The 26,223-nt window shown below is 60.4% G+C and overlaps 2 protein-coding genes across 3 annotated transcripts; both read right to left on the bottom strand.

Annotated features, from left to right (window-relative positions):
- Positions 1-145: 145 nt before the first annotated feature.
- On the bottom strand, positions 146-7,104 carry CPNE6 (copine 6). Of its 2 annotated transcripts, XM_081088425.1 has the most exons (17): positions 6,483-7,104; positions 4,958-5,129; positions 4,371-4,550; positions 4,007-4,081; positions 3,762-3,836; positions 3,548-3,631; positions 3,367-3,456; positions 2,904-3,008; positions 2,613-2,699; positions 2,333-2,392; positions 1,937-2,070; positions 1,800-1,854; positions 1,669-1,720; positions 1,196-1,329; positions 831-1,067; positions 462-636; positions 146-337 (listed from the first exon to the last, which is right to left on the bottom strand). In XM_081088425.1, exons 2-16 carry the CDS (start codon positions 5,123-5,125, stop codon positions 499-501), a joined length of 1,674 nt encoding a protein of 557 aa, XP_080944551.1. In that variant the 5' UTR covers positions 5,126-5,129; positions 6,483-7,104; the 3' UTR covers positions 146-337; positions 462-498. The 2 variants fall into 2 exon arrangements, with proteins under 2 accessions (XP_080944551.1, XP_080944552.1); XM_081088426.1 differs by lacking the exon at positions 2,333-2,392.
- A 1,255-nt stretch (positions 7,105-8,359) lies between these two features.
- CARMIL3 (capping protein regulator and myosin 1 linker 3) lies at positions 8,360-25,552 on the bottom strand. The gene is made up of 40 exons (XM_081088416.1): positions 25,479-25,552; positions 23,913-24,007; positions 23,554-23,604; positions 23,399-23,458; positions 23,198-23,313; positions 22,886-22,983; positions 22,584-22,654; positions 22,403-22,476; positions 22,129-22,204; positions 21,960-22,048; positions 20,423-20,517; positions 20,125-20,211; positions 19,802-19,911; positions 19,616-19,693; positions 19,020-19,096; positions 18,834-18,938; positions 18,671-18,740; positions 18,109-18,190; positions 17,887-17,983; positions 17,710-17,764; positions 17,454-17,626; positions 17,139-17,207; positions 16,827-16,920; positions 16,643-16,741; positions 16,141-16,269; positions 15,871-15,984; positions 15,362-15,537; positions 14,519-14,606; positions 14,247-14,390; positions 13,912-13,975; positions 13,589-13,797; positions 13,149-13,249; positions 12,261-12,576; positions 11,816-11,944; positions 11,107-11,173; positions 10,907-10,996; positions 9,321-9,421; positions 9,055-9,235; positions 8,813-8,929; positions 8,360-8,697 (listed from the first exon to the last, which is right to left on the bottom strand). The coding sequence occupies exons 1-40, from the start codon at positions 25,516-25,518 to the stop codon at positions 8,669-8,671; spliced, it is 4,116 nt and encodes a 1,371-aa protein (XP_080944542.1). The 5' UTR covers positions 25,519-25,552; the 3' UTR covers positions 8,360-8,668.
- Between the last annotated feature and the right edge of the window lie 671 nt (positions 25,553-26,223).

The raw sequence follows: 26,223 nt of genomic DNA, 5'->3' as shown, positions 1-26,223 counted from the left end.
TACATAGTTGGGGTGAGAGTGTAGAGACATGTGACTGCCTGGTGAACTCTGGCCCAGTTTTTGAAAGGTGCTGGTTCTTAATGGTATTTGTGGGTGCTACAGACTGCCCAGTGGGCATCTGAGACATGATGGGTAGAGGCTGAGGTGCTAAGACTGGTTCCCTTTATTAACGGCCAGAAAGTCAGGATCACTGAAGAGTGTCAGTGAGGGGCCACAAGACTATGGGGCCTGGAGAGATGGGGCAGGGCTCTCCACTCACTTCCAGGACCCAGGGGGCACAGCTGATCCAAGAGGGAGAGGCACTGGTCACTCGAGTCACAAGGGTCAGGACAGGCACCTGAGAGAGAGTGGGATAGTCGTAAGCACCCTTCTCTGTACCATACCTGGCCGAGATGGGCTCCACCAAGCCCCACTTTGCACCCCCTAGTTAGTGTCCACTCCTTTGGGCCCCCAGGACTCACTGAGAGGCTGAGGGCGTGTCCATCCGGTGGGAGGCAGTCATGGGCTAGGGCTGGGAGTCGTGGCAGGCGTGCAGGGCCTGGGCGCCCCGGGGCTGATGCCCTGGCTGGCGTAGTACTCCACCACCTGCCGAGGCACCTCAGCCAGGACACACTTAGCCAGCGCAGAAGGTGCGGCCTACGGGTAGGGATCATGTCAGTGTTGTTAGGAACCCAAGCATAAGGGGCAGGGGTCGGTATGGGCAGGGCTTCGGAGTGGCCAGCTGGGCTCTAGCATCCTTCTCACGACATCCACCTGGTGGGAGAACCAGGTCATATTTGGGTGTGTGAGGAGCTGTGGAGTCCTGCTGGGAGGGAGCATCAGACACTCACATCCTTGAAGTCCCGGAAGGGAACGAACTGGACGATGTCGCGGGCCGCAGGCACCCCTCGAGGGCAGCGCAAGGGACCCTCATCGCCATCCAGCAGCCGCATATCAGAGAAGTCAGCATTGCCCACGCCCACGATGATGATGGACATGGGCAGGCGAGAAGCGCGCACGATGGCGGTGCGGGTCTCAGCCATGTCGCTTACCACACCGTCTGTGAGCACCAGCAGCACCGAGTACTTCTGCAGTGGAGGGGAGGAAGGTAGCCTCTGTATGCAAGGGTACTGGCACATGCCCCAAGCCCTGTCCCTGCCCCCTGCCCCACCCAAGAGCACCCGGGCAGAGTCTGGTTGCCGCTTCTTCTCCTCACCGTGGCTTGGCCGGTGCTCTGCTCCCGCTGGGCTGGCTCAGCCACACGGTTGATGATGGGGGCCACGTTGGTGGGGCCATAGAGCTGGATCTGGGGCAGGCAACGGCGGTAGGAGGTGATGACCCCCGAGATCTCTGTGGGCAGAGGTGAGGCTTTAAGAGATTAGTGGGGAGCCCTTCCTGATACCCCTTAAAGTAAGGAAGTATCTTGTCCCTGCCCACCACCACCACCATCCCCCCCCCCCCCACCCCAGTTTCTCAGTAAGAAGGAGAGTTGGATGGTCCAGGCAGTGGGCAATTGGGTGGGTAGATGCTGGACCAGGGTCTGGAAGTCTTACCAAATGGACCCAGAAACTGAATGGGTAAAGGGTCAGGGAGCTGGGCCCATGGGAATGCAGTCTGTGCTTTGTCGTGGGGTGTACTGGAGTGTGCAGCAAGCTGTATTAGGGGGCTGGTGGGAGCATCCCCTCTTACCTTCACATTCAGGATTTTCCGGGTCAAAGTTGATAGCAAAGTCATGGGACACCTATGAGAACAGTAAGGGGATCATTCCTTCTTGTCTCACTCTCCCACCAGCTCCTCCCTTCTCTTGGCACCCAGCCTACCTCGAAGTTGGGAGGGATTCGAGCCCCAAAGCCAAACGCTGGGAACCGCTTATCACTGGGGAGAAGAAAAGGCTGTAAGGGCCCATTGGGCAAAGCCTCTCTGACTGTCTCCGGCCCTGCCCCCCACCTCTTTCTACCTGTCATAGTCTTGACAGATGCCTCCCACTGCACGCAGGGCCTGCAAGTAGTGATTGGGCTGGCGAGGGCTGAGGCAGTGTAGGGACTGGCTGCTCCTCGGGTCCCCATTGGAGGCTGTGAAGTCAATGGCCACCTGGTGGAGGTGGGGAAACGGACTTGCTACATCCTTGAGAGCCAACAGAGAGGCTAGGCCAGTGCTAGTGTCTGTAGGGAGGACTAAGGTGAATCTGGGTGAGCCCACAGGTAGCATCATCATAGAGCGGGGTGAGGGGTACAAATGACAATGCCAGGCTCATGAGAGGCCTAAGTAGGGCAGAGGGCATTCTGGGTTCTTTCTGTTCACTATAGGCTTAGCCCTTCCCTCCTGTCTGTGTCCCCATCCCCTGGGCATTTACCGTGAAGCTGATCTGGCAGCCACCCATGATGTAATCCAGAAATGTGTGTACCTTTTCCACCTGGTGGAAGCAGGGGAGATAAGGTGGAGGGATAGTCCTTCGCGGAGGGACTAGGTGGGGCTTCTGTGAGGGAAGTGGAGGAACCAGAGCTTTGGAGATTGAAGTTGGGAGTGGTATAGGGCAAGGGTTTTCAGTTCCCAGAGGCAAAGGAAGAGTTGAATGTGAGGTTGCAGTAGGGCTCAGGGCTGGGGCAGGACTGGAGGCGGGCACTGGGATTTACCGTGCACTGGGCCAGAACTACGGTCCCCGAGCTCTTGTAGTTCTTCTTCTTGTCACGATACTTGGGGTTGATGCAGTCCCACTGCATCTAGACCCCACATCCCCAAAAGCCCAGGTCACAATTCCATCAGGTGACCCCTCATCCCCCTTCCAGCAAAGCCTCCCAGAGCAGGACCTCCATGGCTCAGTCCTTAGGGTGATGCTGACGAAGCATGGTGGCCTCTTCAGCATCGCCCTCAGAATTTTCCCAGAGGTCTTAGGGGGGATCCTAGGGCAGGGGTCTTTGTGACACCTCTTGTCCAGGATTTGCCGTTCCTTCCTGCATCTCTTGGAAGGTGCTGGTGAACTCTCCAATGAAGTCATGTTTCCCACTTGAGTCATAGTCATACACCAGGAACTGAGAAGGCAGGGGGGTCAGGGTCAGGATGCTTTGCGGTGGTTCCTGGGGTCAGGGGGAGGGACTCAGGGAGGTAGGGGTCTAACAGTCTCTAGGTCCAAAAAGACGAACGCAACCTGCCCAGAGAGGCCATTTGCCGAGAACGTCATTCTTTGGCTCAGTCTGGCAGGGACTTTGGCTTCTGATAAAAGGCACACATGTAGGCACACATGTAGGCACACATGTAGGCACACTGAGCTGTGACAGGTTCTTTACCGCACAGTGGGGGAGAGGAAGGGAGCTTGCTACACTCAGGGGGAAGGTCTCAGGCAGAGGCTGGATGCTTCAGTAGGCTGCCCTTGCTTGAAGGGGGCTTCACCTTGAGAGGCCGGTGGATGTCACAGCTGCATAGGGAGTGCAGGGACAGGCGGAATGGCTCCCAGGTGGGGTTCAGGTTGTTTTTCACCACCTTGGAGAGGCACCAGAGAGCCGGTCACCTCCTATCTAGGTTTTCCTACTCTGCTCTTCCTCCCTCCTTCCCCATAGCCCCAGGCACCAACCTCAGTCCTCCAGACCAGCTGGTCACTCTGGTCCTCGTTGGTCTTATAGATCTCTATGAAAGGGTCAGATTTGCTGAACAGATCCTGGGGACATAGGGGAACAGACCCATAAGCCTGGTGAGGTGCAGGGGGAAGCGGCTAACACAGAGAAGGGAACAGTGCCGGGACTTTGGGATTTGTCTTGACTTGGGGGCCTGGCCTCTGGGATTTTAACCTTGTTGTCCAGCTTGTGGGCTCTGAAGGTGAGCTGCACATAGTCGTTGGTGCCAGACACCTCCTCAGCGACAATCTGCAAGGGGAACACAAGTGGCAGGACTCCCCCCCAACCCCCTACCACAAGGTCCACCCTATGCCCTTTTCTTTAAGTGGGGGCCAGTCCTGGGCATGATGTCACCATGGTTGTTGGTGCAGGGGCATTGAATGCCTTGTCCAAGGGTGAGTAGAGGTGACCTTGCCTACCGTGATGGTGGACTTGCCCGCAGTCTTCCCGTTCTTCAGCAGCAATGGCTTAGTGACCTTGGTTTGTGACACAATCTGGAGATGGAGGTGGAGGGAGACCGGCTGTGAGGCCCCACCTGCCTTGGCCAGGGTATAAGGGGCAGGGGTAATAGGTTGGACTAGGGTCGGACTGTGACCCCCATTGTTTAGATGAGGAAACTAAGACTCAGAGAGGTTAAGTATCTTGCCCAAGGCTGCACAGCCAGTGAATGGCGGAGATGGAGGTCCAAGCCTGGAACGAACTAGCCCTAGAGCTCATGCTCTCTGTTAATTTGGATTTCAGAGAGGAAGCAGAAGCTGATGGGGGTGGGGTGGGAATGCAGACCTGGCCCAAGGTGCACTCTGTAGAGCCAAGGAAGGTGTCACTGCTGGGGCTGGTGGCTCCGTCCTCGGCATCAAACACATGGAACTGCAGGGGCTGCTTTTCTTCAAAAAAGTACTCGAGGGCCAGCACCCGGGAGAAGACGGGGCTGGAGCAGGAGCGCAGCACCTCTGTGCGCTCCACCTGCGGCAGGAGGGGAGGGCCCTCTGGGAACCCGCGTACTTTTCCCCTGGACCACCCTCCGCGCCAGCTTTCCTTGGGCTGGCACAGCCCCAGCGACTAGCTCTTCCTTCCCTAGGTTGACCCCCCCCACCCCCCCCTCTGGATGCTGCCAGCTCACTAGAGCTTCAGCCCTCTGGGGCTCTCATAGGCCATTGGGAGCAGTGCCACTGCCCATGGGGCCATCGCAGGCCCCTCTGTGACTCTGGGCTTTAGAAACTAGAAATGATTTGTGTTTGTAAGGATGGCACAGCCTTCACCAAGGTTACCCACACAGCCTGGAGGAGGCCCCTCAGGGTCTTCACTTTCCCACCTGAGGCCTTTGTTGCCTCCACCCAGCCTCCCTCCTTCCAGGCCTGAGTTGCTCTCACCTCCACCCACTGCTCATCAGAGTAGAGCTTGAGCAGCACGCAGGGGTGGGGCTTGGTGAGTGTGTCTCGGTCCAAGAGGCCATGGCAGGATACCCGAAGCTCCACCCGCGAGGCCCCCAGTGTCATGGCTGGGGGCTCAGGCACCCATCCCATCTCAGGGTCCGACATGTCACTGTGGGGACAGAGCAGATGGCCTGGATACTGGAAAGGGAACACCCGCCATGGGAGGGGGTCTATCTTCTGGAAGGCTGGGCCCCACCCTCCCTTGCCCTGTTTTTTTTTTTTCCTGAGGCCCGGGACCTCCTGCACCTCCTGGACCTCCTGGACCTCCTGGACTTCCTGTTTCCCCTGCCCCCTCTGGGCTTGGCTTCTCTTGGAGCTCTGAGCAGAGGAGGGCAGAGTACCTGAGCCTCCCACACCTGCACAGTCTGTGCTTCTGTCACCCCTTCTGGCCTAGTAGGTATGGAAGGGGCTGGACAGGGCTAGAGGGTTGGGGGTGTTCCTGGCAGTCTTGGCTCCTAGGCCATCAATTGATCCACACTTTTTGTTGCCTCAGCACCTTCTGCTGTTTCCCAACCTATGTTTGAGCCAGCACAGCACTCAGTCCTGGCCCCAGGGAGATAAACTGGGGCACGGGGGGTGGGGAAAGGGGTGGATGGGCCCTGGAAGTCTGAAGAGGATGGGCCTCAGGAATGGAGCTGCAGTGGGCAGGAGAGGGCAGGGTGATAGGTGCCCTGGGCTGTCCCTATTTATCTCCCCTCACTCACTTTGCAGTTGGCTGATGGGAAGGGAGGGTGGTGGGCTTAGGGAGCTGGAGGCAGAGCCCTGTGCCTGCTGAGAGCTCCTCCAGGCTCCTGGCAGGGGCTCCCACTATGACAACTCTCGCTTTCCTCCCCACCTCCCCTGTTCTCACACTTCTTGGCAGCGCTGCCAGTGTCTCTAAGCGACGAGATTTTTGGGGAGCTGCGGCCCCCTCCATGCTGCCCGTGGGATGCACGCACGCCACCTTCCCCCAGCAGTGGTACCAAGCCTCGGGCAGCAGCAGGCAGGGGTACGCTGGCCCAAGTTCATGGCTGGTCAGTTCATCTATCTGTATCTGTCCACGTCTCAGGGTGAGGCTGTCTGATCTCATGTTGTGGTTCTGCCAGCGAGTGTGCATTGGTGTGTCTGAATGCTCCCACCTTGTGTGTCTGTCCCCTAGTCCTGTGTCTGTCTCCAGGAGGGTGTGACAGTTCCTGTAGGCACCTCCCTCAGAACGGGGACCCTTCTCTGGCTGGGTACCCCCTCCCCACAGCCTGTGCTTTCTGGATCTGTGAGGGAGGGTCTGGATTGCAGGGGTCTCTGCCTTCTAGCCACCAGTCTCCGGTTCTTGTAGGTCCCCTGAGAAGGGCAAGGGCATGTGATTGTGAGGGGATCCAGCAGAACCGGAGACTTCTCTGGGGGCTGGGGGAGATGCTATTACAGAGATTGGGTCAGGCTGGGCTGGGCAGGGCTAGGCTAGGCTAGGGAGGAAGGGGAGGCTCACCTGGGCTCTAGTTGGGGGGTTCCTCTCTCCGGCTCTGGCCCCAGCCTTGACTCCTTTTCTTCTCCAGCCGCTGGCGCCAGCTCCGGCTCTGGCTCTGCTGCTATTTATGGGGCAGGGATGGGGAGGGGAGGTGGCAGCACCAGCTCCCCCCTCACCCTCCCTCCAGTTGGGAGGGAGAAGAGAGGAGGGGCAGGGACACTGCCTGGGAGGGAGCCATAGATCTCGGGGAGGAGGGTGGGCTGGAGGTGGCTCAGAGGCAGGACCTCCATGGACACAATGACACACATCTTCTCCTTCACACCACACCCACACCCAGCATCACAGAGATGCACACACATTCACACCGGGAAGTGATGGAGACACGCACCCACAACCCACAGGCTCACACATATCTTGACATGCACAGATGCCAGCACGTAAACTCTCTGTGACACCACGACAGTTATAGCCTTACAGATACACATAGGGAAACACACCCAGTCTCACGACACTCTCCACATCATCCTTGTTAAGGATATTTGCGCATATAAAAGAACGCCGGCTACACTTGTCACTCACACACACTCACTCATGCCAGCTCAAATACAGCAGAATGGAGATCTTCACGTGCTCCTTAAAAACCACTCGGAACCTCATAGCTCTGAGAATGAGATTCAGTGTCCCAGCCACCAGTCTCCCTTTAACAGGGAGACACAAGGTCATGGACACAATTGCTTAAGGGCATGCAGTCTCACATTCTGGTCACACAACCAACCCCCAGTGAGATGTGCTGAAGGACTGATTCCAGAGGCATCTCCCCAGTGCCCACAATTCACTGTCCCCCAACACGAGATTCCTTGTGGGAGGGGCCAAACCATGCACAGATCCTGAGGAAAGATTAGTCATTCCCTAGTGAGACCAGGGGAAGTGAGCAATTGCCTGAGGGCTGCCTGCCCCACGTGAAGACATCTGGGTCCATGTGATGGTGATCTGGGATGAGTAGGCAATAAGGTTCCCCAGAACACCTTCACCTTCAGCCCCTAAGCGGGCAGTCACTTACTGACAGCTCCTGGGTACCAGGCACTGTGCCAGGGGCTGGGGCTATGCAGGTGATTAGGACACAGCTCCCGGCCCTGGGGAGGTGTGTGTACATAGAACAGACAACCTCACAGACAGAGATGATAAGCCAATAGACAAGCGCAATGAAGTGTGTCAGGTGCAAAGGTGTGGATCTGGTCAGGATGCAGTGGGCTGCAAAGAGGAAGGGTTCCCTGGGATGGGTCGGGGGAGGGCATCAGGAAGGGCTTCACAGAGGAAGAGGCTCTTGAGCTGGAGTCTGGAATGCTACGCTAGTATTTGGCAGCACACCAATGGGAAAAATTCATGTAATCATCAATCTTCTCACACCATAGATGCTCTGTTCACCTTCAGGCTGCTTTACTGCGGAGATTTCTGACTATTGATGGTGCCTGTAGGATGGCACACCACCTAATTCCACCATTAGTGAGCCTGCCTGTGTGTAAACACACACACACACACACACACACGCATGCACACGCACATGCACACACACGCACAGCACCCTGCTCCCAAGTCTCCTCCTGGTACACTGGGGTCTTCCAATCCCACCACACGCCCCAAAGCTGGACACACACTGGTGCTGGTTTCTATCATTTTGGTCTCTTCTCCAGCCAGCTCAGCCCAGATCCTACACATGACACTTACTGGGGTCCCCTCTGACCTGCCCATCACTTCTCTAGTCTCTCCTCTCTGCTCAGAGCCCCAGCCCCAACCCTGTGAGGTATGCCTCCCTCTTCCCCACTGAGAACAAGCACTGAAGGGGAACAGATGGTGGGGTGTGGGGCAGTGAATGGGGAAGGCAGCAAAGACGCAAGGCAGGCAGTGATTTTTCTTTTTATTCTATACAAGTGGGGAGAGAGCCCCTGGGGGTAGAGGGATAGATCTGCCCTCCAGGGAGGGAGATGCCCCCCACCCCGACTCTCTGCTGAGGGAGCAGGCATTCAGAGCCTCCCTCTTTCCAGGTTGCTCCCTCCCTCCCTGTCCCCCTCTCGCCCCCACATCTCATCTTGCCATCCAGCCCCTGTGGGATGGGCTGGCAGAGGGGCCTGGAGGTGCAGGGGGGTAGGGGGTCAGTCCTTGTGAGGCACATGTCGAGAGGAGGGCTGGGGAGGGTGCAGCAGCGGCTGTCAGTCTGTTCCTGGCTCACTGGTTCCTGCTGGGGACAAATCCAGGGAGCCCTGTTTCCTGGGCAGGGAGAGCCAGCTGCCCGTATCGGGTGCGCCATGTTGGACAGGAGGGTGGGAAGGGGAACTGCCCTCTGGCCCACCCACCGGCACCTGTGGAGTCAGGGGGCCATCTTCTATCAGGCTCCAGCTTGTCACAGGACTGTGCTCGCCGTGTCCTCTTGGGCTTCAGGGGGGCAGTCCGGCGGCCTGGATCTAAGAGCCCTGAAATGATAGCCAAGGCAGGTCCGGCATAGGAGTGGGGCTCCCAGCTGGGTGCTTGGGATGGGGACCTGCAGGCAGCAGGGTCCCAGAGGCATCCCGAGGCCCCCTCCGGCCAGGCGGCAGACCTTGGACCTCGGACTCCTCTTGGTCCTGCTGTGAGCCCAGCCTCAGCCTGGGTTTGTTCATTCCTGGGGCTGCACCCCCAGCCTCAGCCTCTTCCCTGCCCCCTGGCTCCTGGGGGGGACGGCGGCCCCTGGGCACAGCCACTGGCTTGGGGGGCCGTGGAGCTAACGGGGGGTCCTGCAGCTGACAGAAGAAGGAAGATGCTGGATCATTAGTTAGTCCTTTGCCTTATCAAACTGCCTTCCCCACTCGCCTTGCCAGCCCTCACCTTGGCATTCCTAGCGGGAACGGTCCTCTCCCTCTCCTCCTCCCCATCCTGGGAGGAGGGGCTGGGGCTCTGGCAGCTGTGGTTGGGGGCACTCTCCTCAGCTAGGGGAAGAGGAGAGAAAAGAAACTGCAGGAACAGGCATTCTTGCGTAGCCCTCCCTCCCCTGCCCTATGTTGCCCGGAGGCCTGGGCTTTCCCATTTGCTCCTATGCCTCTGTTAATGTTCCCTCTGCTCTCACATTTCCTTAGACCTTGGCCCCCAGGACGGTCCTGAGCCCATCACCTCTGGAGTGGGCTCAGGCTGCCCCTCGTGAAGAGCAGGGCCTGAGCTCTTTCCTGCTGGGATAGAGCCAGAGCCTGGGGCCGGCTGGCCCACAGGCGGGGCTGCTCAGCAGGGCTGCAGTGCCCGGGGCCCTGCCAAGGCTGCAGCCTGGCTCTCCCAGGACTTTGTCTCCTGTCTGACTTAGTTGGGGAGAGCCTCAAGGAGGGGCGCCCTGGCACCCCCACCTCCTGCCTCTGTGGCTTTATGCAAATTGAGCCTGAGGGTAACCCACCTGGAAGGTGTTGTCTGTGTGCGTGTGTGTCTGTGGGTGTGGGTAAGAGAAGCCCGAAGGGTGCTGGGGCGGGTGTGCACGCAGTGGAGCATCCAACTCCCGTGGTCCAAGTGAGGGATGGAGCCCCACTTTGCCTATTTAACCACTTTGTCGGGGGGGGGGGATGGGGAACCAGCAAAGATGCCCCCAGTACTGGCTGGGCCTTGGAGGATGGGCAGGAGCACAGGCATTCCCAAGTCAGGGGCCAGCCTGGCTCTGCACATGCCTGGTGCCCTGGCGTCTGGTGGAGGGGAGGAGGGTGGTGGAGCGTCTATATCTACGGTGAGATGTGTCCCTGTCAGTGCTGTTGAAGGGTCAGACGCCAGGCCTGTGGGAACTTAGGTTGACGCTGAGCTGACCAGCTTTCCTTCCGAGGCTCCGTGGGTGCAAGGTGCTCTGAACCCAGCAGAAGTGAATGTCATAGCATGAACCCTCCTTTTTATTCCTTCAGAGTTTCAAAGCCAGAAGGTCAATCACTTGTATAAGGTTATTGCTGGTGGTGGCTGGGCTGGGCCCGACAACCAGGGTTTCTGACCTCCAGGGCAGGACGGGCTCTGGCCCCTTCCCTGTGGCACCTGGTGCATGAGCTGAGGGTGGCTTGGCAGCTGTTTTTGGAGGAGACTGGAATGTTTGAGGTGGGTCTGGCATGCCGAGTACTTGCCCACTCTTCCCAGCTGAGGGTCAGAGAGAGGACTTGTCTGTAGAGGGCGCCACTCTGCTGACAGGGACCACGGGTGGCCCTGCCTAGAGAACTATCTGGAATCTCCCACAGTGTGTGCTCTTGTCTGCCAGTCCTGGCAAAGCCACGTCTGTTCCGTCGGGCCTTTCTTTGGGTTGGGCTGTCTCTTGGCTATCGCTTTGTAAATATCCTTAAACATTTCCCGTGTTGACTCTTCACGGCCCCACCTAGGACTCCCCGATGCAGGGGCGTGACTTCTGTGTCCGTGGGCACAGCCTGGGCCTTAGCGCTGCTGCCAGAGAGAGGTGCCCGTACCTATGTGCCAGGTGGCCTCTGCACGGCGCATGGCGCTGAACCCCGGCTTGGTGCTTTGAGGTGGTGGTGGCGGCTTCCAGGCTCCAGGCCCTGGAGTGGAGGCGGGGGTGGGGGGATGGAACAGGGGACCGGGAAAGGCAAATTAGGAGGGGCCCCTGAGAGAGGGGTCAAAAGAAGGAAGGGAGGGTGACCGTGCTCACCTGCATCATCCGAAGAGCGCCGTTTCTGCCAAGCCTGGACGCTGCCCTCCAGGTCTGGGCTTGTGCCCTGAATGGGGAGTCGAGTCGGGGGCGGGGCGGGGGTGGGGAGGGTGGGGGGAGTGGGGATCAGAAACGCCCTCTCCAGGCGGGGGCTGCAGTTAGCAAGGGGCTTCTGCTCTGGCGCTTGCACCGTTTTCCCCAAGGAGTGGCACCCAGACCACTCTAGGGGCATCAGGAATGGCTCGCATGAATGAAAGTACTGCTGTTTTAACAGTCATGTGTTCCTTTTATGTGTAGTAAAAGAAAACAGGACTTTGGTTTTAAAGATAATAACACACAGGTCCAGACTAAGTTAAAAAAGGCGAGTTGATTTAAATGAAAACAATATGTAAATAATAACACAGGTGGAATGTGGAGAAGATAAAAATCAGTCCTAAAGTGGTAATCAAGTCACCAAAGTTTGGGAAACAGCTCTGGAGGTAAGTATTTTTATGACCGCCCATTTTACAAGGAAGTAGAGGCTCCAGAGGTTAGGTGACCTGCCCGGGATCCCACGGCAAGTGTCTGGTATGGGCAGAGCTGCAGTGAACACCTCTACCCCCAGTGCATGGTTTTTTCCACTGACCCACCAGGGATGGGAGTGCAGGAAGGAGGGGGTGGTAGACAGGGACCCATAGGACCCTCACTTCACCGCTTGGACTCCTCTCACCTCTTGTTTCCCATCGAAGCTCCAACCTTTGGTTCTTCCCAACCCAGGAAGGGCAACACCCTGGACTCTTGGCTGTTGTGCTGTCCCAGGGGCCTGGCCCCCCTCCCCTGGCTCTGACCCCTCAGAACCCTGAAACAAGTTCTCAGGTTTACAAGCAGTTCCTGAGGGAGGAGGGGTTCCACAGGCAGCAAGGCAGTGGGAGGGCCCCTGCCCCTCGGAGCCCCCTGCCCACACCCTTGGAAGAGTTTTTCCACTATCCAAAATGCACGCAGCACTCCCAGCATGCTCTACAGGCCCAGCCCACTCGCAAGGAGCAGGGAGTTGGGATGACCAAAGTTCCCCAGAGTCCCTAGCATCCTCCCCTTAATTGCCTGGGTGGGATGAGCAGGCGGGCTATGTGTGGGACAGCAAACGGGGAGGGGACAGTACCTCCTGCCTCACTTACCATCTTCCTGCGGAAGGAAGGCCCCCGGTTCCCCCCCAGTCCAGGGAGCAGGCCGCTCTCCTCCTCTGGGCTCCAGCAGGGGGAAGAGTTGTTGCCAAGGCTGGGCGGGTCTGGGCTGGGGGGGCTCTCCTGAGTTGGGGGTGGGGGTGGGGGTGGAGGGAGGAGGAGTCCGGTGGTGGGGGACCCTGGCCCCCTGTCCCCCTTGAAGCTCCGGGGCCGACGAAAGTGAAACAGGCCTCGGCGCCTCTTCTTCTGCAGTGGAGGCAGTGGAGGCTCCGGGAGGCCTGGCCGCAGGGGCCGCAGGGTCCGAGGGCAGCTGAGCAGGTCGGGGTGCGTTAATGGCGGGGCTCGGGGAGATGTAAATGCCACATGCAGAGGGTGGTGCTGGTCGTCTATCTCAGGTCTCACAAACCTCCCAGTTTCCTCTCATCTAGCTCTCCTGCGGCTCTGCAGCCCTCCCCACTTATCTCAGGGGAGATGGTGTCCTCACCTTCCCCGTCATAATCCTCTAGCAGATCAACTCTTCCTCCCAGGCACGCTCCTGCCTCCCCTCTGTCTCTCCAAGTGACCCAGTTCCTCAGGGCAGGACAGTGACTGAGAACATGCCCTCAGGCCTCTTACCCTAATGGTCATACCACCCAGGGCCTGCAGCCAGCCCCAACCTGCCCCAGCCCGTCCCCACCACCCCACTGGCCCCATCCTTTCTAGTTAGCTGTCCTGAGACTAAGAAAGCATGGGAGACAGGGCTAGGTGTGGAAGGATGAGAATGTGAGGGAATGTCCCAGAGACTGGCTTTGTCCCGGGGCCCCGACTCCATGGGAGCTGGGCAGACATGAGTCCTTCCAAGCCTCGGGGCCTGGTGAATGGGAGTGTGTCTCGGTGCCACACCTGGAACTCTCATCCATGACCCTTCGGCTGAAGAAGTCCTCCAGCCCCTCATCCAAGCGGGTGGCCATCCCATTCTCCTGACGCGTCCCAGGCACGGGCACCTGCTGGGAGGAAAGTCCTGTAGGGCATCTCATCCGGGCCAGGAAGACCCTCCCCTCCACCAGGGCCTTCTGCCCCTTTGGACGTGGACTGGCCTCTCTTGGTCCCATGGACATTTAGACTCCAGTCCACCTGGAAAATTACTAAGCTTGGCAGCTCTCTCCACATGACTGCTACTGTCTGGCAGACGAATTTCCTATCTGTGACAAGGTCTAGCTCCCATCCAAACTGGACAGCCCCTCTTTTGGTGGCCTGCCAGGGCCCCCACCACATCCCCCGAGGCTGGTGCTCCGCGCCTGGCCTTGTGAAGTCGATCCTCTCGAGAGGCCTTAGGGACTCACACTGGGCCGACCAGGTCCTGGAGGGGTGGTCCTGGGAGGCCGGGGTCTGCCTTGTGTTTGATGCCTTAGTTTATAGCCGTGAGTGGGAAGCTCGGAGAGACCTTCCCAGGAGCCACTGGCAGTGGGCTGGCTGTTCCCAAGTCCTGCGAACCAACCAGGAGGGATCCCCAGACTCCCCAGCTGGCTTTCCATGTCCTGAGGGCTCCCACCTGTGGGGACAGCAGCGTTAGAGGGACTAGCAGGAGGGACAGGGAGAAAGCAGTCTGGTGAGACAGGAAAAGGAAAGGGAAACAGGGCCATTAGAATCGAAGCTGGGGACTCACTAATGAAGGCGGACACTGGCCGGATCTTGCGGCAGCGTTTTTGCTTTTTGATGGCCATGGTGTCCTGTAGAAATGGAGGTGAATAGTGGGCACATGGAAGGATCTCATCTGGAGCCTCCATTTCTCATGAAACCTTCTTTTTACAGTCCCTCCTGCCTCCCTCTCCTCAGGGGTCTGGGCATTGGGATTAGGGAAGAGGCTGGGCTGGTTGGGGCTGGTGGATGAGACCAGTTCCGTAAGGGGCGGGTGGAGTCCGGAGAAGTGGAAGGGGACAGTATTTTGCAGGTTCAGGGGCAGGACCTAGGTTAGGGAGCAGATAGGGGTGGGGTGCTCACGATGTTAGTCCCAAGTTCATCATCTGTGGTCTCCTCGTGGTCATGGTTACGGCCCCGGCCCCGGCCCCGGGAGGACAGATCCTGCCCTTGGCCCGGTCCCCCTGATGGATCCGACAGTGTCCTTAGCTGGGCCAGGTGCCGGGCCTGGGGAAGGACAGGATCCTAAGGGAGTGGTCTACCTCCCAGAGCCTTGAGGGGAGGGGGCTGGGGGAGGTAGTATGATGCCCACATGCAGGGCCTGTCTGAACCTGGCCAGGGTTCAGAAACCTTACCAGGCTCTTGTGTGAGTGGTATAGCTCCTGCAGGATCTCATCCACTATGGAGTTGGTTAAGTAGGTGACGACTGAGAGCTTCACTTCACTGTGGGCACAGGTGGGGCTGCTCAGCCACTCCTTCCCCCACCCTGAGCCTCAGCCCTGCCCTTCCCCAGGTCCCTGAGGGGGAGGGCCAGCTAGCCCGCCCCGGCCATCCAAGGAGGCCCTAACATGCTGTAGGAGGCTCCTGAGGGCCACACTCACATCTCCATGAAGGCATACTCAGTCCCACCCACCGACCTCCTGCCTGGGTGTGTGTGGGTTAGGAGGTGGGCAGAGACTGAAGGCCCCTGGAGCTCCAGTCAGCAGAGCTGGGTGAGTTGGGGTGCCGAGAGAGCTCTTCTGGTCTCTGCTGTAAGAGCAGAAACCAGTTCTTCTTGTAATAATTTTTCTTTTTCTTTGCTTTGGAGAGTGGTGGCACCCAGACCCAGAAGGAAAGGGGCCCAGGGGTGAAAACTGGGCGGGAGAGCGTGTCGTCCACACACTCCAGTCACATCCATTCTCTTTGGCCATGCCTCCGCAGAGGCTGTGTTTGTTTTCGGGAGATGACTCGGTGTGCGTGTGGGGCGATGTGTGTGTGCGCACCTCTGTGCGCACTGCCCGGCTCTAAACCCCAGCTCAGCACTTAGATTTCTAGGGCAAAGACCAGTCCGACCCTGAATAGCAAGGTTGCAGTTGGTTAAAGATTTATCCCTGGTAATGGAGATTGTGCCATTCATTATTCATGGTTGAGAGCTGGGCCCCAAGATCCTAAGTGTTCTGGGTCCAGTCCAGCCCTGCCCCAACCCGTCTGCCTCTCACTCCAGCTTGTTCTGAATGTCCTGGCCGGCCTGCTCCAGCAGCGCCCCGCGGATGAAGTTTCGGGGCACAGTGACGCGCTCGGCCACATTGCTCAGCATCTTGTTGTGCCCCTCAGCTACCCGCATGGCCACGGGACATAACTCCTGCGTGAGGCTGACCATGGACTCCAGGATCACCTAGTATGGGGGAAGGGAGGCCAGAGCCCAAAGCGGGGCAGGGTCAGGGGTGGCTTCCCAGCCCAGAGACAACAGCCTGTCTCTTCCAGCCCCTCAGGTGTCCACCCCACCATATGGACAGGGAACTCAGTCCAGGGGAGAGGGGAGAGGCCAGGGGCCAAGACGGAAGCTAGCAGAGACAATTCAAGCCCAGTGTCTAGTAATGTCTTGGCACAGTGGGAATGTGGGTGGTCTCAGCTCTGCGTTTCCTTCCTGCCCCAGTAATCTCCCCGGGCAGGCCTAGCCCTCGGCGTAGAGCCTGGGTCAACACCAGACTCTTTCCCCAGGACTTGCCTGCAGCTCCTTGTCCACAGCCTTGGACACCTCACTGGCTACGGACTCCAGCCTCTGCCGCACAGGCCCGTCGTTGGCCAGCACGTGCCCCAGCTCATAGAGGCTGGGAAACAGCTGTGTGAGGAAGGGGTTATGGTCAGGCCAGCACAGGTCTTTGTGCCTGGAGGGCAGATGCACAGGCAGGGCCCAGACCCTTCTGGGCTAGCATGGCTGGCCTTCCTGGGTTCTGGATTGCCAGGGAGAGTGTGTGGGGTGTGGTGCAGGGCTCACCGCCCGGGAGTTCTTGGCGTCTTTGATGAGGTCCCGAGCGTAGAGCAGCTCATCCTGCACGGGTTCCAGGGGGCACAGCCTCAGGGCCCGGACCTCCTCCTGCACGCGTCCACACAGCCGCTGCAGCATCTGCAGCACAGCCGGCAGGAGTGTTAGGGGGACCCCGCACAACACCCTCCCGGTTTCTCTGTCTCCTTGGGCAGTGCTATTGGTGCCAGCACTGCCTGGGTGGTGGTGATATCTCTGGATGGCCTGCTCTCACTTCTTCTGGGGAAACCCTTCGTGAATGCCCAGGGGAGCTCCCTTTTCTGGGGCCCCCACTGTTTGCCCACATGTTCTCTCGTTTTGGGGGCCCCTCTTCTTCCCCATACTTGAGCCCAGTTATGGGCATCACATGATGCCTCTTTCATTCTCCCCTGCCCCCTGTTACATCACACCTGTGCCTTGCATGCCCCATGCATGACCCACACATGCCCCCTGTGTCCCAGAGGGAAACGTTTACTTGCTCGGCGCTGCTGGTCACCAGGCCCTGCTGCAGCCTGAAGGCCTGCTCCTGGGGACACGTCTGGGAGTGGTTGTTCCTCACCAAGCACCACTGGATCTGGAGATGACCGGGTGAGCGGGTCAGGGCCTGGGGATGTGGGCTGGCCCCTGCCCTCTCTGTTCCACCCTACTTAGGCCGCCACCTTCTGCCAGACGTCCTCAGTGCGCTCGGGGGCGCTGCGGTAGGCTTGGGAGATGTCGCTCACGGGGAAGGACATGAAGCGCAGCGTGTGGTTGCTGTGGACGTAAGAGCACAGCTACGTGGAGGAGGAGATGAGGAGAGGCCCCTGCTCCCCCAGACCCACCTCTTGCTGACCACTTCCCTCGTCCATGGCCCTTTCTAACATTTCTGTGCAAATAGGTCAAGAGGGCTGAGGTGAGGCTGAGTTAGTTCAGGCTTGGTCCAGGCCCAGGAAGCTGGGGGCCTGGGTCAGGGAAGGGCCTGGTCCACTCACCTCTCCAGGGCCCTCGCAATGTCCAGAAAGCCCAGGGCAGATGTATTGTTCCGATCCCACAGGATAGTTCTGGGGAGAGGTTGAGCACAGCTTGTTACCCTCCCTCTGAGTCCCTGTTAAGGGGCAGGACACAGCCCCTCCTTTCCTGGGTAATGAGGCAGACTCAGAGATGGTTTGGGACTGAGAGTTTCCTGGAAGCTGGGGCAGAGCAAGGCAAGCAGGAAGGGCGTGTGTGTGTGTGTGTGTGTGTGTGTGTGTGTGTGTGCGCGCGCGCACATGCCCGTAGGGGGTCAGAAGTTTCAACTGGGGTCCCACCTGAGGGAGGAGTTTATCTGCAGGGCCTTAGACAGCATCTTGGCCCCAATGTCCTCCATGCCATTGCCGCTCAGATCCACCTTGGCCAGGCAGGTGTTGCTGCCCAGGGCATTGATGAGGATGCTGGTGCGCAGCTTCAGCCGGGAGTCTGCCACGGACAGTGACTGCAGGGACTGTGTGGGCAAGTAGGGGTTGGGCCCAGTTCCCAAGGCTCCCGCCACAGCAGGTTTCCCCGCCCTCCCGCCCCGTCACTCACACAGTCCTCTTCCTGGATCATCTGCACCAGCTTGTGGAGGATCTCCTCCAGGGTCCTGTGGGGAGAGGGCTGGGGTCATGAAATTGGGGGAGTAGGGAGGGGGTCAGAAGCAGTACAGTGAGCCAAAAGGAGAGGGGGCTGACAGAGTGAGGGTCTGTGTATGGGGAGGGGCCTTACTTGGCCTTGACATTGAAGTTCTTGCCCAGGAACAGGTGCTTGAGGGACTTGTTCTTGCCAAGTGCGGGCACCAGTGTCAGCAGGTCGGAGTCAAACCCTGGCCAGTAGATGGGAGAGGCCTGGCCTTGAGGCCCAGGCTCACAGGAGTCTCCTTAACGCTTCTCCCCCACGCTCCAGGCCCTGTCCCCACCTGGCTCCCAGGAAGAAAGCACCTCCACTCACCATTGTCTGACAGATCCAGGCTGCCCACACAGGTGACAGCCCCCAATTGCTCTTGCAAAGCCTGGGCTCCTGCTGAGCGGAGCTGCAGGAACAGGGTAGGGGTGGGGAAGGGTAAGGGCGGGGGGAGGCAGGGTAAGGGCGGGAGGAGGGCACCTTTAATGTTCAGAGACCAAAGTAGTTACGCCAGGACTCAAGGTCATATCAGGTCTGGGGTGTAAAATCAGGAGGCCCCTTCTCCACACCAGATTCTTCCCCAGGGCTCTCTCCCTTTCAGTCAGAAAAGTCTCCAGGCCGCTGCACCCGAGATAGCTCGCTCCTGCCCTCTGGTGGGGAGGCCTGGTATCTCCGTCCGCAAAGCTTTAAGGGGGAGATACTGGAGACTGCAAATGACCTCTGGAAAGGGGGACGCAGACCACAGACTGAGGCGGGAAAGTGGGGGTGTGATCAGGTTGGGGGTCACAGAGGAGTGGTGCAGAGGCAAGAGACTGCCAGGGTTTGACTAGGTCAGAGAAATGAACAGCGGGTGGGGGACAAGCAGTGGGACTGGGGACGGAGGGCTCACCTCACAGCCGCTGAGGTCCAGGTGCAGATCACTGAGGTGGCTGTTGAGGGACAGGCCCTGCAGCAGCGCCCTGTGGGGGGAAGGCCAGCAGGCCCACTTGCACCTCTCGCCCCTTCTCTCATGGCTCCCCGTGGACGCTCCCCCAGCCCTGCACCCACCCGACCTGAGGGCCTCCAGGGGCAGCTTTGTGGCAGACAGGTTGACGTGGCTCAGCGTGTAGGAGCTGCTGAAGAACTGCTTGAAGGCTGGTGGGGCCTCCCGGCCCTTCCTGCAGAGACCCCTGGGGTCAGCAAGGGAGAGGGACACCCACCACTTGCCCCATCCCTTCCTGCGCCCCTCACACTCCCACCTGTGAGAGCAGCTGTTACGCGCCAGGTTGAGGTAGGTTAGGTGGGAGCAGCAGCCATGGAGCAGGGCACCCAGAAGCTGTGGGGAGAGACATGGTGGGTCTCGCAGGGGCTGGGAGGGGTCCTCCCTCCCCATCAAGGTCCTGCTCTTACCCCCCATGGTCAGTCTATGTGAGCCCAGCTATGGATGCCCACTTCCCCTCGTATTGCCTCAGTTTCCCCCCTGTGGAAAGTGGGTCTACTCCTTGCTTGGTCCCCAGGGGTGGTAGAGAGGCTCACAGACAATGGATGCAGAAAGCCAGGGTCACCACAGGCTCACAAGGTGCCTTGTTCACATAGCCTCCTGGTGGATGCAGCCTTGGGCCAGGGGGATGGAGCGAGGGCTGGCTTTCATGGAGCCAGCACAGCCTTGGGCAGGGACCGAGATAAAGTGTGGCACCGGTGTCAGCTGTGGGCATTGCTTTACAAGTCAGCTGAACCTGAAGCCATCCTGCCAGCTCTGCCCATCTTCATACCCAAGGAAGGTGGTGGGGCACAGACCTACACTGGCCTCCCCAGTCACCGCAGGCTGGTCCACCATTACCAACCCACCCCTCACCGAGTCAATGGCGCAGTCAGTCCCTGCCAGGTCCAGGTGCACCAGAGCGTTGGGCTGGGCCAGGAAACTGTACAGGGCCTGGGAAGGGAGGGCAGAGGAGCTGCAGGGGAAGGGGCGATAGAGACCCAGGCCCTGCAGCCTGAGCGTGCTTCGGCAGGGGCTGGAGGCTGTGCTCCGTGGACTCACATTGGACTCGTCTGTGGCAAGCAGCCCAGGGTTCTTGCTCAGGTCCAGGTATCGAAGGGAGCTGGCAAAGGCCGGGTTGGCCCCGAAGGTCTGGCCCAGCGCCTGGAGCCCTGAGCACAGCGGGCACTGGGCTGGGTTGGCCCCCATCCCCACCTCTTCTCCGGGTGTACAACGCTTCCCCACTCCCCTAATGTGGCTCCTTTCCTTCCCTTGATCCCCGGGAGGCTGTGTGAGTGTGTGGATATGCCTCTGGACGGGGCTCCACATCCTAGGCAGCACTGGGGAGGTTAATGGTCACACGTCAGGGTCCCCAGTGCAAATACCTCGAGGGGAAATGGCGGTCTTGGCCAGGCACAGTTTGGTGAGGCCCGTGGGGAAGCAGAGGAGCTGCTGGCTCAGACTGAGGAAACCTGGGGAGTGGGGAGAGAAATGCACCCAGTGGGAGCAGGTGGCACAGTCAGAGTTGGGGTGTGAGTGGGGTACAGGCCTGGGGGGAAGGATGGAGGTGTTGGGGCAGGGGCTGGTATCAGGTTGGAGATCCACTGTTCAGACCGGGCTGGGCTCTGGGCTAGGTCAGGGGTCTGCACTGCGGTGGGGGTAGGATTCCCGGCTGGGGCTCACCCTTGTCCTCGATGGGATTGTGGGACAGAGTGAGGGCATGTAGCACACAGCTTCCGTTCTCCCCAAACACGCAGGCCAGCTTCTGGACAAAGTCCCTTCAGGCGGGGGAGGAAGGGTTTGTTTGTCCCAGGCCCCGGGCTTCCCCTTCTCCTCCACCTGCCCGCCTGGCTGGGACTGCAAAGGATAGAGCCCCCAAGGTGGGGAGCAGCTCAGGGTCTGGCACCGAACTTGTCACCACTCCGGAGCACAAGAGAAGCTGTGCTGAGGCAAAGCCCAGCTTCGGGCCCCCGAGTCAGAGAAACCCATCCTGCCTGGTGGTTGGTGGAGCTGGGGAAGGCCCTGGAGCTGGGGAAGGCCCTGGAGCTGGGGCAGGCCCTGGAGCTGGGGCAGGCCCTGCTGGGGAAGGCCCTGGAGCTGGGGCAGGCCCTGGAGCTGGGGCAGGCCCTGGAGCTGGGGCAGGCCCTGCTGGGGAAGGCCTTGCTAGGGAAGGCCCTGGAGCTGGGGAAGGCCCTGGAGCTGGGGCAGGCCCTGCTGGGGAAGGCCCTGGAGCTGGGGCAGGCCCTGCTGGGGAAGGCCCTGGAGCTGGGGCAGGCCCTGGAGCTGGGGCAGGCCCTGCTGGGGAAGGCCCTGGAGCTGGGGCAGGCCCTGGAGCTGGGGCAGGCCCTGGAGCTGGGGCAGGCCCTGCTGGGGAAGGCCTTGCTAGGGAAGGCCCTGGAGCTGGGGAAGGCCCTGGAGCTGGGGCAGGCCCTGGAGCTGGGGCAGGCCCTGGAGCTGGGGCAGGCCCTGCTGGAGAAGGCCCTGGAGCTGGGGAAGGCCCTGGAGCTGGGGCAGGCCCTGGAGCTGGGGAAGGCCCTGGAGCTGGGGAAGGCCCTGGAGCTGGGGAAGGCCCTGCTGGGGAAGGCCCTGGAGCTGGGGCAGGCCCTGGAGCTGGGGCAGGCCCTGGAGCTGGGGCAGGCCCTGCTGGGGAAGGCCCTGGAGCTGGGGCAGGCCCTGGAGCTGGGGCAGGCCCTGCTGGGGAAGGCCCTGGAGCTGGGGAAGGCCCTGGAGCTGGGGCAGGCCCTGGAGCTGGGGCAGGCCCTGGAGCTGGGGCAGGCCCTGCTGGGGAAGGCCCTGGAGCTGGGGAAGGCCCTGGAGCTGGGGCAGGCCCTGGAGCTGGGGCAGGCCCTGCTGGGGAAGGCCCTGGAGCTGGGGCAGGCCCTGGAGCTGGGGCAGGCCCTGGAGCTGGGGCAGGCCCTGCTGGGGAAGGCCTTGCTAGGGAAGGCCCTGGAGCTGGGGCAGGCCCTGGAGCTGGGGCAGGCCCTGGAGCTGGGGCAGGCCCTGGAGCTGGGGAAGGCCCTGGAACTGGCTGGGGTCAGGAGGCTTAGGTCTGAGTCCAGCGTGACCATGGACTTGTTTTCTGCCCTCTTTGGGCCCCAGAGTCTTCTGTAAAGTGAGGAGCAGGATGAGATAGCTCAGAGGCCCCTATCGTGCTCTGAGGTTCTGTTGCCCTAAGATTACATCGCGGGGGCACCACCGCCCAAGGAGGAGGCTGGCTCACGTCTTCAGTCCAGCGTTGTCCAGCACCAGCTCTTCGAGGCTCCCCGACTTGCTCAGGGTATGTAGCACCTGTTCTAGCACGTCAGAGCCCTGAGGACAGAGGGGTGCTGTGACCAGGGACCAGAGAGGACACTTCTCCTCCCACTTCCACCACCCCTCCTCGTCCCTACCAGCCGCAGGTCCTTGCAGTAGAGTTTGGTGAACCACTGGTTGTAGGCCAGGGCTGCCACCATTAGGGCCAAGTCTCTGTGGGGAGATTGAAGTGGGTCGGAAAGGGTGAGCAGGTGGGCAGGAAAGAAGAGACTGGGGATAGAGTGGTTGGGCTGGGGAAAGCCTGGATGGGTAGAAGGCAGTGGAGGGGGGTTGGGGAGAGAGAGCTGGGACTGTGGGTGGGATCAGAAGGGCTTCTGTGGTGGGGGTGGGGAGTCTATCCCATCAGCTTACCGGCTCTCCAAGTGGCTGAAATCTAAAAGGTTGAACTCGCGGTTATCCTCGGCATGATAGATGGTGTCCACATCCTTGGAGAGGTAGAACTGGCTCACACCTGTTCCCCTCCTCCTCCTCCTCCTCCGCCCCCTCCCTCCAGGTCCCAGCTGCCCAAATAGTGGGTCCCTGCCCAACGCACCCATTGCACCTCCTCCCGGCAGTGCAGCCCATTGTAGTCACACAGGGCAGCGTAGGTCTCAGAGAAGCCACCTGTGGGCAGAATATGGGTTGGCTCCACAAGGGGCAAGGGCGTGAGGAACAGGTTTGGGGGTCAAGGAAAGGTCAAGGTCATTTTATGTCCTGGGTTCCTGCTACACCATGAACCTCTGAGGTCCAGGAGCTGTGGGGTCCCTGGGGCAGGTGAAACCCCATATATAAAGGACTCTGGACAAGGGGCAGGGTGGTTCAGGTCCCACTTTCGTCAGGTCTGCCCCTGCTCACCACACACACTGTGAGTGGTAGATGTGGAAGTCTCAGAGTTGGGGGATGTGTCTCGGGGCCCTTCTGGAGTATCTGCATTTCCACGCCGGATTAGACACCTAGAAGATGAACAAATCCATCCCAGAGGGAGGTGAACAGAGGCTCTCAATGTCTTATGGCTTCTGGATCCCCAGGAAAAAACAGGAGCAAGAACATGCTTGCTCTTCTCCTTGCTGTCCTCGGAGCTCGGGTCCAGGGGAAGGAGGGAAGGAGGGGAGGAGGGAGAGGTCTCCTTGTTGTCCACCCCCTTGCGATTCCTCCTTTGCCACTCACCCAGGGCCAGGGCAGACCTTGGAGAGGGCTGAGCTCACATGTCGCGTCACTTGGTCCACACTCTCAGCTGATGGCAGCCGCATGCTCACCATGCCTCGTTCTGTCTCCACTAGGATCTGGGGGCGAGGGAGCAGCAGGGCCTCACATTTTGACCCCTTCCTCCTGCTGGCCCGATAGTGGGGCCCAGGCCCTGGTGCTCACCTGGTTCTGACTGAGTGTGTTGAAGGCCCGGATCTCCAGGACATTGAAGGAGCTCTCCACCTGGGGGTGTGGGATGCTCAGCTTGTGGTAGGGGTCTGGCTGCCACGCTCAGGAGGGAGCATGCCAGGTGCTCTCCGCTCCTCAGCCCAACTTACCTTAGCTGGGACTTTCAGGGGGAAGAGGTGGAGGCGCCAGGAGGTCAGGGCCTTCAGAGAAAGGAAAAGAAAATCAGCAGCAAATGGCCATTCCCTGGGCCATCGATTCCTGCCCTCCTTTAGCCCCCTCAGCCTGTGTGCAGCCTGGCCAGCAGCGGCCCTCTGTGCTGGGGGTCCTCCCTCTCTCTCATGCCCCATTCTGATCTCCTGGACGTTGACCCAGCCCAGCCTAACCCTCTCCGACACTATGGCTCCTCAGCTCTTCCCCACCTCTGTGCTCCCTGCCTCCCAGGCTCTCTGCCCTCAGCAGCCCCGCTGCCCTTGGGGCCTCCCTCTGCTCCCAAGCCCAGTGCCCTCACCAGCACTCGGTCCTCAAACTTCTTGGGCTTCGTCTCCAGCTTCACGCGATGTTGCTGGAGCACAGCCCCTTGGCTCAGGCACCTCCGGATGCTGTCTGCAGGTGGACAGGGGCCTGCTCAGAGCTCCCCTTACCCTGGCCACCCACCTCCTCGGGGCTCCCCGGGGGCAGAGTCAGGTGGGAGGAGAGAGAAGAAGAGAGACAAAGAAGGACAGGGACACACACCTTTCCTTCTGGGGTGACTTTTCTCTTCCTATTAGAGAGGGAGGGGGTGTGGAGAAAACTCTGGTTCCTGATGTTTCTGAATCAAAAGACAGCCGCGGGGTGACCCTGTCTGTGGGAGGGCGTGTCTTACACTTCTGAGGGTGTGAAGGGTTTTTCCAGCCTGTTCACTCCAGCAACTGTCAACCCATACACAGTGAGTCAGTGTGTGGGGGTGTGGGCGGGTCCCTTTAACTACATTCTAGGTGGTCTTGGGTGTGAGTGTGTCTGCCTTTTACAACGCGTGTGTGCGTGCCTTCTGCAGATGCCGTTGGTGGGGATGGGGAAGCGTGAATGAGTATGCTGTGCTTGCAGTTGTGAAAGGGGCACGGAGCCAGAAGGTTCCGGTGTGTGTGTGGCAGGTGGAGTTAGTGTTTAAATGAAACCCTATCCATCTGCTGGCAGATGAGAGAGAGAGAGAGAGAGAGAGAGAGAGAGAGAGAGAGAGAGAGAGAGAGAGGTGGGGGTCCAGGCGCTATAGAGATGTTTGTACACACATCTCAGGATTGTGCTTGTGTGTGTGTGTAGGTGTGGGAAATCGCCAAGGCCCGCACGCCTCTGAGGATCCTTGAGCGCCTGATCTCTGCCTGGGCTGCTGCCTCTGGGGGTCAGGGCTGTGGCAGTGCTGGGGGGCCCGGGCCTTGTTTTGGGCCATGCAAACAGGAGAGGCCTTGAGGTGTGGGTGTAAGGTAGTGAGGAGGGGGCCGGCTGGGACGGGGGCACTGTGGGAGGTGAGCTGCAGAGATCTTGCTCTAGCTTTTAGCTCCAATGCAGGCCCTCTTCCCTGACTCCCTTCTTTGCCCCACTGGTCTGGGCGCAGCTAGGCTGCCAGGGGGCTCTCCGGGGCCAGTTCCGGGGCGGGGCCGGGAGAGGGAGGGTGTAGAGCCAAGAGGCGGTCAGGACCAGGGGCAGCTCCCTTCGTGCAGCCCGGGGTGGGCCTGGCTCCGCCCGGCGGGGAAACAAGGACTCTCCGGAGAGGAGACGAGCCGCCTCGCTTAGGGGTGGGCCTGAGAGTCAGCCCTAGGGACGGCGAGGGGACTGTACCTGTCACCAAAGATCAGCACGGGCGGCTCTGGGACAGGAAGGTCCTGACAGGGTGAGGCGAGGGGGGGCAGCGGAGGATGCTCCGGGGTCAGATGCCCGCAGCTGGGATGCAGGGGCAGGGGAGGGGGTTGCCTTGCAAGCGGGATGCATGGGGCGGGGGCGGGGCGGGAGGCACCGGGGCCGGGGTGTACCGCGGGGAGGAGCGCACTGGGTCTCGAACGCTCCCAGACCTGGCGTCCCGGAGACCACCGCAGCCTCGTACCTTGCAGCTCGCGGGTGAGCTCCGTGCTGGACTTGGCCATGGCGGCTGCTGTTGCTGCCGCTGCTGCAGAGGAGCGACCGCCACCGCCGGGGAGCCGCGGCACATGCTAGACCCGGCTCCGGCAGGGCCCCGGCGCTGAGCGATGCTGCAGCCGCCGAGCCCGCTCCAGTCGGGGCGGCTGCGTGAGCGCTCCTGCCCCCGCCTCCCGGCGCCGGGTCCCCCGCCCGCCCGGGGAAGCGCGGGACTGAGCATGCGTGCCGCGCCTCCCGGCTGCGTGAGACCCCGCGCGCTCGCGCCCACCCCTCCTGCCTGCTCCCGCGTGCGACGCCTGGTGCGTGTTGCCAGGAGCCCGGGCCATCTCCTAGGTGGGGGACAGCGTCCCCGCCTTGCGTGCCACACACTCCTCGAGCATCACGAGCAAAGCCCATGTCTTTTGTTCGTGGGTCTGGGTACCCCGTTCATCCTTGCAAGGCCCCTTCCTTTTCCCGATTGTTCGGGCGGTCCAGCTCGCCCTCGCGGACCTGCGAGGGAACTCGGGGCCCAGGGCAATGCCAGGAGAGGACTTGGCCAGATCTGGGGGAGCTCGTCCTTCCTCTCCTGCTGCCCAGCCTTGGGGATCCCTGTGGCGCTCTGGGAGTTCCCATGCCGCCTCCTTCCAGCTGGCAGCTCTGCAGACACCGCCACTCCGAGCAACACGCTCAGGTCCTGGAGACGGGGAGGAAGGTTAGGGGACCCAGAGATCCAG

This window comes from Myotis nattereri (assembly GCF_964212035.1).
Source record: "Myotis nattereri genome assembly, chromosome: 1".
In the NCBI taxonomy this organism is placed as follows: domain Eukaryota; kingdom Metazoa; phylum Chordata; class Mammalia; order Chiroptera; family Vespertilionidae; genus Myotis; species Myotis nattereri.
Note: the sequence above shows the minus strand (reverse complement) of the source record. Positions and strands in the feature narration are given on the sequence as shown.

Bases quoted from the DNA above. Each gene is read 5' to 3' on its own strand.
- CPNE6 (XM_081088425.1), bottom strand. From the start codon at position 5,125: ATGTCGGACCCTGAGATGGGATGGGTGCCTGAGCCCCCAGCCATGACA. The intron at 1,721-1,799 runs GTAGGCTGGGTG...CTGTTCTCATAG, and splicing joins GAATCCCTCCCAACTTCGAG to GTGTCCCATGACTTTGCTAT. The intron at 1,330-1,668 runs GTAAGAGGGGAT...CTCTGCCCACAG, and splicing joins GGAAAATCCTGAATGTGAAG to AGATCTCGGGGGTCATCACC.
- CARMIL3 (XM_081088416.1), bottom strand. From the start codon at position 25,518: ATGGCCAAGTCCAGCACGGAGCTCACCCGCGAGCTGCAAG. The intron at 17,208-17,453 runs GTGGGACCCCAG...ACCTCTCCCCAG, and splicing joins CAGATAAACTCCTCCCTCAG to AACTATCCTGTGGGATCGGA. The intron at 9,236-9,320 runs GTGAGGGCTGGC...TTCTTCTGTCAG, and splicing joins TTCCCGCTAGGAATGCCAAG to CTGCAGGACCCCCCGTTAGC.